This window comes from Apodemus sylvaticus, chromosome 11 (assembly GCF_947179515.1).
Source record: "Apodemus sylvaticus chromosome 11, mApoSyl1.1, whole genome shotgun sequence".
Taxonomy (NCBI): domain Eukaryota; kingdom Metazoa; phylum Chordata; class Mammalia; order Rodentia; family Muridae; genus Apodemus; species Apodemus sylvaticus.
The window spans coordinates 28,905,097-28,919,373 of record NC_067482.1 but is presented as its reverse complement, the minus strand read 5'-3'; the positions used below and the strand labels follow the sequence as shown (position 1 = coordinate 28,919,373).

Here is a 14,277-nt window from a genome sequence, read left to right as displayed (position 1 = left end):
CTCTGTCTCTTACCTTGTGAGTTTAACCATCAAATCTTATGGCTGCTTTGTTCTTTAACATAGACCCAATATGTTCTCTACTGTTACTGTCGTAAAGGAATGTCTTTTATTTAAATAATACAAATTAGCCTTTTATTCTAGGTTTCTCATATATTCTTATGAAAGAAAATGCTAGGCAGAATTATTATTTTTAAAAATACATAAAGCGTAACAGAAAGAATGAACAATAAATACAAATGTGGGCTGTTCTGGTTTTCTCCAATTATAGCAAATAGCACAGGATGCAGATACTACCTGTTTTATGGACATTTATGTATAACCATTTTTTTTAAAAAATTATATCGTTGCACATGAAGAAGAAATGAAGTGATGTATTCACCTCTCCTACAACTGTTTAAGGTCCCATCTTTCATTGTTCTGACTAGTGGTTTAGTTTCATAGTCTAGATAGTCCTGTTATAGACAATACCCCCTTTGTTGTACTTACTCTAGTGAGTAAGTAGCAGATACCTTCAGAAGACCAGGGACCACTGATGACTCTGAGCTTTCTGCTCTGTCCCTGTTCCCTTACTCAGTAGTCCACTCCTGTGCCACTACAATAGTACTGTGGTCCTATTCTGTATACTGCTCCTGAAATACAGATTTGTGAGCCAGTAATTATGCATATACCAATTTTATTCTGACATCTCACAATCAGTGTAACTACTTATATTACTTTATGTAGTATAGTATCCTCAACTAAGTAATTCATTGCTGGTATTTTAACCTGTTTGGTTTTTACACATTATTGGTGATCTTCTAACGACCCACTATGCCCTATATAGTACTGTCTTTGAAAGTCTCGTTTTTGTAACTTACAGTTAGCCTGGAAAGTTTCTAGTTCCTAATTAGAGCTCAGGAGAAAATGTCTAAGCCCTGTTTGGTCACTAGCTTCCAGCCTCCTGTCTCTCTATATTTAGTTATTAAACACATGGGTCCATTAAAGCATATACCAGCAGGCATCGTTGATCAGGTCTGATGATAGTGGAGAGATCCCAAAGAGGAAACCACAAAAACTAGAGATTTTTAATAAAGAAATGCCTAAAAGTTCTTAAAAAAATTAAAAAAAATTATGACAACAACCTAATCATTTTTTTATTAGGTGTATCTTTAGCGTAGAATTTGTGGCACATTCTGAGACTCTGGTTTCTCTCTCTCCCTTCACAGAAAGGCACACACACATGCACACACAATATACACACAAGTGTGTGCATGTGCCTGAGTGTACACTGTATGTGCTCATGTACATGTGCAGTGTATATGCATGTGTGTGTGTGTTTGTGTGTATGTGGTGTGTCTAAATCTAAAAGAGAAGAAAAATAAAGACTTTAAAAGCAGCCCACATGGAACTAGGAGCGCAATGCAGCCAGAAGTACTTCTTTTAAAATTCTTTTTGTCGTATTTGTTTGTGAAGACGTTTAGCATTACTCTTAAGAAGCCATTTGAGTAGCTAACTAGGTGATGTTGTAGTCTCCAGGAATGCATTCCTTCAAAACACACACATCTGTTTGTGGAGGGAAGTTTGTCACTGGGTTAGCAAATGGATGAATTTCATGTTAAAAGGAAGAAAGTTTCCACAGTTGGAACTTGGAGCTTTATATAAAATATCGTGTGTGTGTGTGTGTGTGTGTGTGTGTGTGTGTGTGTGTGTAGAGAGAGAGAGAGAGAAAGAGAGAGAGAGAGAGAGAGAGAGAGAGAGAGAGAGAGAGAGAGAGAAAGGGAGAGAGGGAGGGAGGGGTTAAGAGAGAGAGCCATCTTTGTAGTTCCAAAATAGATTCATGGAAAATTTAGTCCTTCACATTTTACTTGACTCTGCATCTGTCTAGTGTTTGGATCTTAACGATATTTTTGACAGTGACAACCCAGATTAAAGCTATGTCAATGTTTTGACAAAATTGACTGATGAGTTTAATCAGCCAAATTGTCCATTTAGTCCAACGCGATCTCTGTCAGTGTGAATCGCTTATGTGTTCTCTCTTTGTTAAATTAACTTGATTCCAACCTAACTGAGGACATCATCATAATATCGCCAGATACATGCTGCATTCAGACGCTTTTCAAACTAATTCTTCTTAACTAGCTAGACCAAGGTTCAGGCATAGCTTGTCTTTTAACAAATGCTCAAAGTTTGTTTTAAGGCATTCTATAATTTTTGTGTTTAAATAAATTTTCTGAAAGCAATAACACCCATATGATCTTATTTAAGAGACAAAATTCATGAAACTGGATTCGTGAACCTGGAGCCTTTTTATCATTCAGTCATTTCTTTACTTTCAAATTCAAATAAGAGAAAATGTGTTTATTCATGCGGATAGAATCTTAATATTAGAGAAATATGAATGTTTGGAAAGTGAGATGAATTCCTGGATGATAAGCAGGGATGTCTTAATTTAGGAATGGTAGATACTGAATTTCTCCTTCGTGACAATACCCTGACAAAATGTTGACTCAAAACAAAGTAAGAACACATTATAGTCAAACTCTCATGGTGATAATATAATAATCATGATGTATGTGGTCAGTGTTTACAATGTGCTACATTCGTGTGTGTGTGTGTGTGTGTGTGTGTGTGTGTGTGTGTGTGTAAGAGAAGGAAAAAAGAACAGAACTGAGATATATGGCATGTTGAATGGCAGTCATTCTGGAATCAAATGTACAATGCAAGCAGAAGTCCTCTTTATTATTTTTTTAAATTTTTAAATTTATTTTTAATTCTGTGTAAATATACATGCCTGTTTCGGGGTACATATTCATAAATGTAGATGCCCAAAGCAGCCATAAAAGGATATCAGATTCTCAGGGTCTGGAGTCGCAGTCAGTTAAGAGTCTTGTGACGTGGGTGCTGGGAACTAACTCAGACGCTGTAGAGCGAGTGTAGCCTGTGTGCTTGACCCTTATTTATCCAGCCCCAGCCAGAAGTACTTCCAGTGATCTGCTCAGAAGTTTTAAAAGGAGCCTATGATACAAACAGAAATAAGACAAGTGTGCCACTCTCAGATTTAAAATAATAGATGTTTTTGAAGAAGTCATTATTTCTATAGTCAAAATTGTCATAGCATTTATCTTCTGCCTCTTTTTTTCACGTCTCTGCTTCTCCTCACAGCCCACTCTTCCACAGTTCATGCTTAGAAAAAAATCCATATATTGTAAATGTTTATTTGTATAGATGGACACATTAGGGAATTAACCAACTGTGCCAATTTTATCTGTTCCTTACATAAAAAATATTTAAAAATCTACTTATTTCACAGTTGGAAAATACTTCAACTATAATTTCAATTATATGTTTTAAGAAAAAACCTGGTTAGTTTTTATGACATTTAAACATTTGACTTTCTTCTAGTGGTGTACTGGCAAGGAAAGGTAAATGTTAATATCGACATAAAAAGATAGATATCTTCTGTGGCAAAATTAAGTATACATGTGTACTAGTCACTTAAAATGTGAGAACCAGAACTTTCACATGTGTCAATCATAGAGGATAAATATGGATTTTTCTTAATATTACAATAATTTTACCACAATATACCTTGTACAAACTTATTCAAGTAATTCACAAAAAGAAATAAGATATTCAATTGAAATAAACACATGGTGCCATTGTTTATTTATCAATTGGCTAAATCTGGATAAATTGATTCCATTTAATTTTGAAATTAAATTAATTGAGTAATTTAATTTTGAAAATTGATTACATTCGATTTTAATGTGATATTGGTTAACTACATATTTTTATTGTTTTTAAAAACAGTTATCTACATTTGACATGCCTCTCCTGAAAACGTCAATTTCATTTTAAAAAATTCAGAATACTATTTTGGCTTGATAGACAATGTGGATAAGGTTTTTGAAGGTGGTGTCTTTTAGAAGAAATCAACAGTTTCCAAAACAGCTTAGACTTTTAAGAAGTTATTGTTATATTTAGATTGCAGGGGTTGTCTTTTGTTATTACTAGAAAGAGAAATATCCCATGTCACTTCAAATTATTGTTTCCAGCTGTTTTAGCCCTTGTTGTAGTTAACCCGGGTACTGGAAAAGCAAAAGTGTGTAATGTCTTAGGATGTGCATTAACGATGATGTCTTTTTCTGTAGCTTTCAGCCGCGCCCCAATTCCCATGGCAGTGGTCCGCAGGGAGCTCTCCTGTGAGAGCTACCCCATTGAGCTCCGCTGTCCGGGCACCGACGTCATCATGATCGAGAGCGCCAACTACGGGAGGACCGATGACAAGATCTGTGACTCGGACCCTGCTCAGATGGAGAATATTCGGTGTTATCTGCCAGATGCCTATAAGATTATGTCTCAAAGGTACGGTGCCCCCAGACCTCTTCCTTGCACGGGTATCAAAAGTCAGTGTACATTTGCTCGATAGACAGTGTGGATAAGGTTTTTGAAGGTGGTGTGTTTTAGAAGAAATGAACAGTCTCCACTGTAGATCACACCCTGTAACACTGGAACAGCCGTGCTCCAATCTGCACCATGGCGGTTGGACAGCAGAAGACTCAGTAGCGTTATTAGTAAGTTTAATGATATAGTCTGCCTAGTGTTGTGTACTGATAGTGTTCTTTAAAAATGGATTGGTGATAAAAGAGACAAAATTTTCTTTTTTTTATTAGATAGTTTCTTTATTTACATTTCAAATGTTATCCCCCGTTCCTGGTTTCCCCTCTGAATACACCCTATCCTATCTCCCCTCCCCCTGCTCACCAACCCACCCCCTCCCGTTTCCATGGTTCCAGCTGCATATGTAGCAGAGACAAAATTTTCTAAGTCAGAATTTTCTCTTAAATGTATAGTGTGGAGAAAGGCTTATTCACAAATATTTCCTAATTATGTAAGAATTAAGAATGCAAATAATATAGAAAACAAAAAGCCACACTAGGGGCTAGTGATAAGTTGATGCTCATGCAGAAGGCCCAAGTTTGGTTCCAAGCACTGACACGGAAACCAAAAACCATTTACTACCTATATTTACAGTTTGAGGGGTTCTGACCTCCTCTCCTTCAGCACCTGGACACCTGTGGTGCACACGCAGAAAGGCCAACACACACATACACACATACACACATGCATAAAAATAAAATAAATCAATAAGTAAATTACATAATCATCAATCAGAACACAGCAATATGTAATTGATAAAGAATTATTTTACCCTGGAAAAATGAAGAAAATACTAACTCGCAGTATAGTATTTGAAATGGATTTAATATGTTTGACTAAATTACTACCATGTCAAAATGTATAAACTAAGTTACCATGTCCATTCATGAGATAAGGGAAACTATTTGATTCTAAGAAGATGGGTCTACAAATAGATTTGTTATAGTAAAAGTTCCTTATATGTTAATTACATATGAGTGTACATAATGTGTGTTTATACATCTATCTATCTATCTATCTATCTATCTATCTATCTATGCATATAACACAGGGACAGAGGGAAAGGAGAGGAAACATATATTAAACATTTCTTCACTACTATAATCATTTCTTGGAAATAGTTGCTCACTTTATATATCTTCATACTTCCTATTTTATCAGTGTTATTAATTATTAAGAGATTCAGCTGTAAGTGATGCATTTACTGAATACCTATTATAATTGAATAGGTGCACATTTTCCTAAGTATTTTAACTCAGACATAATTTATTATTATGTCATTATTAAGGGATTATTAAATGAGGGGAATATATAACTCAGAGAAAACTAAATAACTTCACAAAACACAAACACACACAGTGAACAGTGGTCTGTACCTAATCTCCAGAGTTAACTATGTAACACATACAAAAGAGATTAAAACTTTTCTCTTCTGGCTATGAAACTCATACTTACTTTAGCTATTTCTCATTTTTAAGAAATTTTATTATCGTGTATGCACAATATGCAGGAAATACACAATGTCATTGTGGAGGCACAGCACTCGGGCCATTTTTGGAAGGTTGGTTCTCTCCTTCCACCTTTACCGGGATTCAGGGGTTAAATTAACATCTTTAGCCTTGTGAGTTGAGCATCTTTATGCATTGAACTGCCTCACTGGACTCAATTTATTCCTTAAGGTTTGAATTGTTTTATATGTTTATGTGTGACCAATACACTATTAAGGTCAATATCTTTAGGATGTCTAAATTATTAATAGAAATCATAACATACATGTCTGATGAACACCTCATTTGAAGGATGCTGGAGGGACAATTCAATTTGCACGTATTGTGGACTTAGGATGGTCTGTTGATAAAAGAGTAACTTATGCTAAAGCAGGTGAAGAAACATAAGATATTGAAATTAAGGATCTGTTTGATAAAAGTTGGGTAATTCTTTACTTGTCTTCATTATGACAAAATTGACAAGGTTCCATCTAGTCTAGGTAAAATGTTTTTAAAAGATTTTAGTCTCTTTTTCCATGTTGGTATAATATTGACTCTGGGAAGCTTTGCTAAAAATGGCATAGTGGCTGAATAGTTATTTATTTCGGTTGGGTAATCAGACTAAGATTGGATCTGTTCTGTAACAGGTGTAGCTTTTATTTTTTTAAGGTAGCACTGGTTTCCAGGGGTTAGTAATTGAGGTATAGCAAAAGCTTGAGCTTTAGTTTTATTCTATAGAAGACTCTCCTTAAAATTGTTTTAGTCCATTCATTAATACAATTCCAAAATAATCCATAATCGTGTAATTATTACAAACATTATTAATAGTGGGCCATCTCAGTATGCTGAAGTACCTAGGCTGCACACCCATGCTGACCCAGCTCAGCAGGGACGTGCCTTCAGCACCAACTAATCCCATTGAGTACATTCTCCTGGTCACCTTTTCAAGTAGGCTGAAAGAACTGCGCTCATCCCTCTTTGGACTGTTAAGTGTACTGCATTTTCAGTTTCCAAAATAAATGTTTTGATCCTTACAGAGAGAAGTTTGGGTCCCTGTTGTCAGATGGCCAAGGCTACCCAGCTTTTTTATAATGAACTCTTAGGATGTCATGCCAACCACATTAAATAATGGAAGTAATAACCAACTATGACATTAGAAATACTAATAACACAGATATGCTAATCAGAAGAATATTTTAAAAATGAGATAAAAATGAAAAGCATCTTCTGAAGTGTATATTAGATAAATGGATTTTTTGTTGTCAATTTTCAGCTTTTAAAAATGTCTCAGGGTATAAATATTAAGTATGTCTAGAGGGATGATTATTACTAAGTATGAAAGTTATTATTACTTATATCCTTGCAACAACTTGTGAAAAAGCCTTTCTAACTTGTTCCCTTAAATCTCACAGCTTAGACAGTTGAGACAAAGAGACACATAAAATACACTTTGTGTTAAATTTGGACAAGTTACATAAACTACAGTACCAACTAACTTTTAAGTATGAAAAATTTGTGCCTTGAAATAAAGGAAATATGAGAACAGACATCCTCACTTATCTGCAGGGAAACAGTCCTGTCTGATAGACCTTTGAGAAATGCCGTCTTGCTCACACACCTCAGAATTGCCCATACTTGAGGCTGGAATGTCTTTGGTCCCTTTGTTTGATCTGGGTTGCACACACACATACACACACACACACACACACACACACGCAAATTGCACCTACATTTTCCATATTTAAATGACCACATGCCATTGTTACCATCTGGTTAGCCTTCTTAACATTTCATATTTATTGTTCTACCTTTTTTGCATACTGAAAGATTAGCTCAAATGATGGAGTATATTTATTTATCTTTCTGAAACTCCACATGCTCCTCATTGAGTGTGTCCATCAGACAGTCCAAATTATTACATAGATGGTTCTCTTCATGTAATCGTATGCTTTGAGAATGCCAAGTTAATGCTTTTATCTAGGAACCACTTTAGTGTCCTACTGCTTTCTGATTTAGTCATGTTCATTAACAACTCTCTCAACATTAATATTTACATGGCTTCTATTCTTTTTGCATCGTGTTTGTATATAACAGTGTGTTAGAAGAATTACTTGGCCAAGTTTTGGGATCTTAGTATAAAAAACCTTTAGCAACTGCGTAACTTCAGGAAATCTCATTCTAGACTTCAGTTGGAGTTTTGTGTTGCTTTCAGCTATTAACTGCGATAATTGAGCCACTAACTCAGCCAGCTCTCCAAAGTGTGCAAATGGTGTTTTCTATGACAGTTAGTCCAGTTTGATGAATTAGCAAACCAGATATGGTTCCTGCATATAAAATATCTGGACAGATAAAATGTAGCTTGGCATTTATTCTCTACAAGTTTGCATTTATTGTGGAAATCAAAAACAAAAGGAAGTTTCATTCTGGTAGGTATTATCAGAGAGCCTGTTGGTCGTGAAGGTGTTGACACTGACTCACTCACATACAAGCTGTGTAAGGACATGGGGAAGGCACAGGCAGAGTAGCCTCTCCTACTGTGGCTATTCAGGATGTCCCCATATTTCATTTAGCCCAGTCCTCTCCAAGTATGCCAGTGCTTAGAATCAAACTCTCCTCTCAAAACTCTGCTTATTCATTGGGTACACATGACGTCAGGCTGCCATAGAAAGACTAGATAATATGCAAGTTCGATGCTTCTTTAATTTTTGACCTGGAGCCCTTGTTAGAAATTCGACATCAATTCCTTCTAAATGTAAAAAATCTGAATGTCATGTGCATTGACATTTAAGCTTTCTTTTGGGGATATATCATAGCATATGTGGCCTCCTAATCTTATTTTATATATGCATGCCTACTGAGAAAGCATTTGCAAAGAGGTATGTCTATACACAAATATATATGTGTGTATTTATGTGAGCATGTAATTTTACTGGCGTATACATACAGAAAATTATATAAATCAAATGTGTACAGCCCAAGGAAATTTCACATACTGAACACATTCATATATCTAACAAACTGGTTAAGACAGGGAACATTAGCTGTACCCCTTCTTAAGAACTTCTCATTTCTGAAGCTTTGAACAATTTAACTTAGATTTGCTCATTTTGTAATTTAAACAAAGATTTTGTATAAGATATGTTTGAACTTGGCCTTTCTCATTCAATATATTTGCTGTGTTCAATTGCCACTGAATATTTTTTATATGCCACATCTTTGTCATTTCAAGTATAATTATTTTCTAACACTTTTATAAAACAGGGAAATCTTTATAATAAGTTGGTTTCAGGAAATTGTATCACTGTAGCAAGATTCTCCAGGCCAGTTGGTGTGATTCTCCCTCTCTCCTTAGCAATGTCGACTTAACCTATGTTTTTGTTGTTTGTTCGTGTGTGTGTGTGTGTGCGTGTGTGTGTGTGTGAGAGAGAGAGAGAGAGAGAGAGAGAGAGAGTATATGGGTGTGTTTATCCTTGATATATATATATATATATATATATATATATATATATGGTTAAAATATTAAAATGGAGTTAACATTATTTAATTTCTCAGTGGGGTCAGGGGAAAGAGATATAAAAATAAATTCAGACAAAGGTAAGTCTGTCATTAACATTTGAATTAACTTAGGATCATAGGTCATGAAAGGTATGCAGTAGAAATTTATGATCTCATGAAATGCCTCCATTTTATTTTACTTTCATGGGTATTTTAACAGTATTGTATTCTCAGACTTTATCATCACAGAGGAGATATGTCAGAAGAGAGAGAAAGAGGGAGAGAGAGAGAGAATTGCATCTCACCTTTTTAAAGTTAAACTGCAGTTGATATCTGCAGCACTACAGGGGACTTTACAGCTTTCTAAGAGATCTTGTTTTCTGCTGTACTCATTTCTAGCACAGTTGAAAAATAAAACCTTCTTTAACAGTAAAGGAAGAGATGCCAGTGGCAGATTTTGTGTGTACATAACCTAGTAACCTAGTAAGTGTTTCAAATAATGGGGAGTATACACATGAATCACTTGTCTGTGACTGTGATAGATCCACTGCAGAATATTTGATGACTTCCTTCAAAATTATACACACACACACACACACACACACACCAACAACAAACTTTAAATTTTTAGAATTTTCTTAGACTGATTTAGAACCAATGTATTTTGCACATGGGATTGATATTTATGTGTTTGTTGTAAAGGATAGAAAGAAGTAGCAAAGAGCAGATAAGTTGTTCCCTCAGCCCTGATATACAGATTAGAGGTATTCAGCAGTGGTCTTATTTGAAAGAAAACTTCTGTTTTCCCACATAGTACATTTTTTTATATCTATTATGACCAGTCAACTAGTATGCTACCAAGTCCACTTAGCAATTCATTTAACTTTGAAAGAAGTTATCTGTTAAATATCTATATTTTTTGGTTTTTAACAAACTTTAAGGGAGAAGAAAATCTGGTTCTGGTGGTATTATCTTAAACCCAGAAATATTAGGAGAGCTACTGGAAATTGTTTTTTTTTTAATAGAAATTATTATTTATTTCATTTTTGAAAGCAAGTATTTCATATTGAGACCAAATTTATCCAATTATTTTTGTATTTTGAATTATAATATAATTCCATAATTTTCCACTCTCTTTTCTCCCTCCAATCCCCATGTACCTTATTTGATTCCATTCAAACTCACAGGCCCCTTCTGTTGTATGTACACATGTGTGTGTGTGTGTATGTGTGTGCATGTGTGTGTGTGTGTGTGTCTTTTTTTTCCTAAATACATAAGTACAGTGTGCTCAGTCTGCATGTACATGCATGCGTATGTTTTCAGGGTTGACCGGTTGGTACCGGATAGCGAATTGGTGTGTTCGTTCCTGGGGAAGACTCTCCTGCTCAAGGCATTCCTTAGCTGCCTGTAATGCTTCCTGTAAGGGTGAACTTAGTGAGCTTCCCCTATTCCGTGTTTATCTATCGTCCTTGTCCTTAGCTTCTGCCATTTCTAAGAAACACAGTCGAACACCAAACTCCATGCCTCTGGGCCCTATGTAACAGGAACGAGATTTGAGAACTTTAAGCCAGCTGTGACCTAAAATATTTAAATATCCAGTTTTTTTTTGTTTGTTTGTTTGTTTTTTTATTGAGTAGTGTTCTTAGTAACTTTGGCACACGTAATTGGTAATAAATGTTTTGCTAAACAACTGCAGCAAAATCATACTAAATATGACTTCAGTAGAGAAACATCATTATGATTGGTACGACTGATCCACCTCTAGAGTTTCTCTTTTATATATGATTTACAAAACCTGCGATTGATTTTGCTCACTTTTAGTAAATGCTTAATGAAGGTTGAGTCGTTTTGTGTTTGCTTAAGTGCCTTCAACCTTCTTTTTCCTTTTTTACCATTTGATCTATTTTATCTGTTTGGGTGTTTTGCTCACATCTATATCTGGGCACGACTGTGCAGTGCAGTGCATTCTAAGGCTGGAAGAGGACATTGGATCCTCTGAGACTGCAGTTACAGGTGGTTGTGAGCCACTCTGTATTCTGGGAATTGAACTTGGGTCCTCTAGAAGAGAAATCAGTGCTCTTAACTGTTGTGCCATCTTTCTGTTCCCAGTGAAATTGTTTCCGAACCTTCATTCTAATCTTTGTTGTCCTCAGTCTGTAGAACTTGAAATATTAGAATACTTGGAATTTTTTTCTAAGGAAGAAGAAAACCAAAATGGGACATTTAAAAAATATTAGATGACATGGGATAAATACCCAAAAATATCTTGTGAATATGTTATGGTCTGCATTGGGTTTGTCCACTAAAGCCTATGAATTTGGATCTTGGTCCCAGCATGGTCATAAAGAGGATAATGGAATTTCTAGTGGATGCTAAGGAGAGGTCTTAAGGTAATTTCCTAAGCATCTTATAATTCCCTAAGGAGTTAGTGTGAAGCAAATTCATTTAACCATTTCTTGGTTTACGTGAGTGACATGGAAAACACTACTGTTCTTAAAGAATGAGTCAACCAAAGAACAGAAGGTTTAAATAAATTCCCAGGTGTTTACTAACACCTAGTTGCTGACAAAGAAATATTCACTGGCACCCTGAGAGTGTGCACTCTTGATTTTCTGATGCTGTGAGTATTCCGTGAAGCTAATTAAATTACTGAGCATTTTTTTCCTTTGCCTTCAGAGTTTCCAGCTGAAGATACTCAACCCTTGAAACTACACAGTTTGAGTTTGTTAATATTAGCAACATTTTACATTTTATATGAACTCCATTATCTATAGGATTATTTCAGCAAATGTAAATTCACTAGTGATCTCGGAGAGTAATTTGAAACTTGCATAGCTTTGGTAATAAAGAAAACACATAGCACTTTATAAGTTTGGGATCAGTGAGTCTTCATGAGTGGGAAGTTTTATGAGATTTTCAAAGTAGAAGTGAGAAGATAATATATTTTCTTAATAAAATAAACATAAGAAACAAAATACTCTGTGGCGACTAATGTTTTATATAATGAAGTTTTTAGGAGATTAACTCTCCATCATCAAGGATTTAGCTCATAGATAATAAAATGAATGTGTTCCAGTTTTATTCTTGTCCCTTATGCAGTAATTATTTTTTCACTATAGGGTTGAGTTTATTTTTATTTAGTATACTGTTTTTATTGTTGTTTCCTTAAAAATACCCAGATTTCATTAAAAAAAAAAACAAAACCCTGCGAATGTGTAAACACAAGTTGTTAGAGGAACATAATGGCATAGCCATATCTAATGGGAACAACACAAGTCTAAAGTCAACTTGGCTTCTTAACAAAGATCCAGCAAAGCGGAGCAGAGTGATGCTACTGCTGTCGATTAGTCTGCCGCTTTTCGTCTTGATCTTCATGCGCTGCATCCTCCGGGCCTTTTAATATTTGTACAACTTGGGGATATTAGATTGATGGGAAATTTCTTACGAATAGTTTATGGCTTCTCTCAGGAGTACTGCTTGTAAGCTTCCCCAAGGTAGAAGTTCTGAGCATACTCCCGCTCCGACTTTTAAGGAGCTATCCTTAAAGAGCTACTGGAAATTCTTCCTTATGCACTAGAGGTTGTGACTCAAAGACGGCCGAGATCTTACGAGGCTCTGACTCCGAGATACTCTTGAAACATCTGCCCATGTACTTACTCAGGAGCAAGATAATCGGGAAAAAAGAAAATGTTCAAAGGTAAACACGATTCAGTGGGTAGCTAAGTTGGCAGCAGATCAAGCTAAAGCCTCTTCTGTAGGCTTAGGAATTTACGTGATTACTTAAAATCGTGGTGCCCCTTGAGGAAAAGATACAGCAAAAAAGTTAGATTGGGTAGAAGTATCTCTGCTCTACACAGGGGCTTAAACTGATGGACAAACAACGGTGAGGATAAATGATAAAAGAATAAACTATTCAGACCTCCTATTCTTGGAAAACTTAGCTCATACAGGGGTTCAGGGCCACTGTGGTGTCATCTGACCAAAGAACAAAAGAACACCAAGATTAGATGTCTAAATAAATTCTACATAGACATGAATATTGTATTGGGGCCAAAATTAAAGAATGACTGTAGCAGCTTTGGCCTGAAGGTTTTTCGGTTGTTCTGTTATTGATTATCAATGATGACTAAACTTCTGACCAAGAGGAAGTGAAAACATAGGTCTGGGGACAAAAATGATATGATCTATGTTTTTGAACAACCTGAATCTATCTCTACCTACTGAGTTCAGGATAAAGAAGCATCCCCCTCCCCCAACTGTCATTCACTCAGGCTGCAAGATTGTGTGGACTCCCCTTTGCTGATTCTATATCTCTGTTGCATTATCTGGCCATTCCTGGGGAACTTGTTCCCAAAAGCAGGGTATTTGACAAGATGCTAAGAAAATAAATAAATAAATAAAATAAATAGATAAATAAAAAAAACCCAAAAAAACCCTACTTTACTATCTACTAGATATTTGTTTATTTTTAAAAAATAACATTAGCTGGTAGTTGTTTCTGTTAAGTATTTTTTTTTATCCGTTGTATTTAGGAAGCTATGTGAATCATGTCTATTTGTAATTAGAATTATCAAGTAGTGAAAGCAACGTCTGTTCTTCACTCATCCGTGCTGGTCTCAATATATAAATATATATGTTTGTTTGAGTTTAGGTTAAAAAAAAAAAAGAATTGCAGGCTTTCCAAGACTGCTAGTAATCCTAATTACTGGTGCTATCAATCTCAGAAAATAAACATTTGGATCTATTTCTTGGACCTGTTAGTATGGAGAGTAAATAATCCTTGGCTGAGAGTGTAAGTCTACAGAGATGCTGCTATGTGAGAGAAGAAAACACACTACGAAATAATGAAAAGACAAGATGATGGTTGTTATGTTAC

At 35.4% G+C, this 14,277-nt stretch overlaps 1 protein-coding gene across 1 annotated transcript in view; it reads left to right on the top strand.

Moving 5' to 3' along the window:
- The window catches only part of Adgrl3 (adhesion G protein-coupled receptor L3), a 465,758-nt gene that overhangs the window by 66,027 nt on the left and 385,454 nt on the right, over positions 1-14,277 (top strand). Inside the window, exon 3 of the mRNA XM_052199002.1 lies at positions 4,131-4,344. Within this exon, the coding sequence (XP_052054962.1) occupies positions 4,131-4,344 (214 nt within the window). The remainder of the gene's footprint in view (positions 1-4,130; positions 4,345-14,277) is intronic.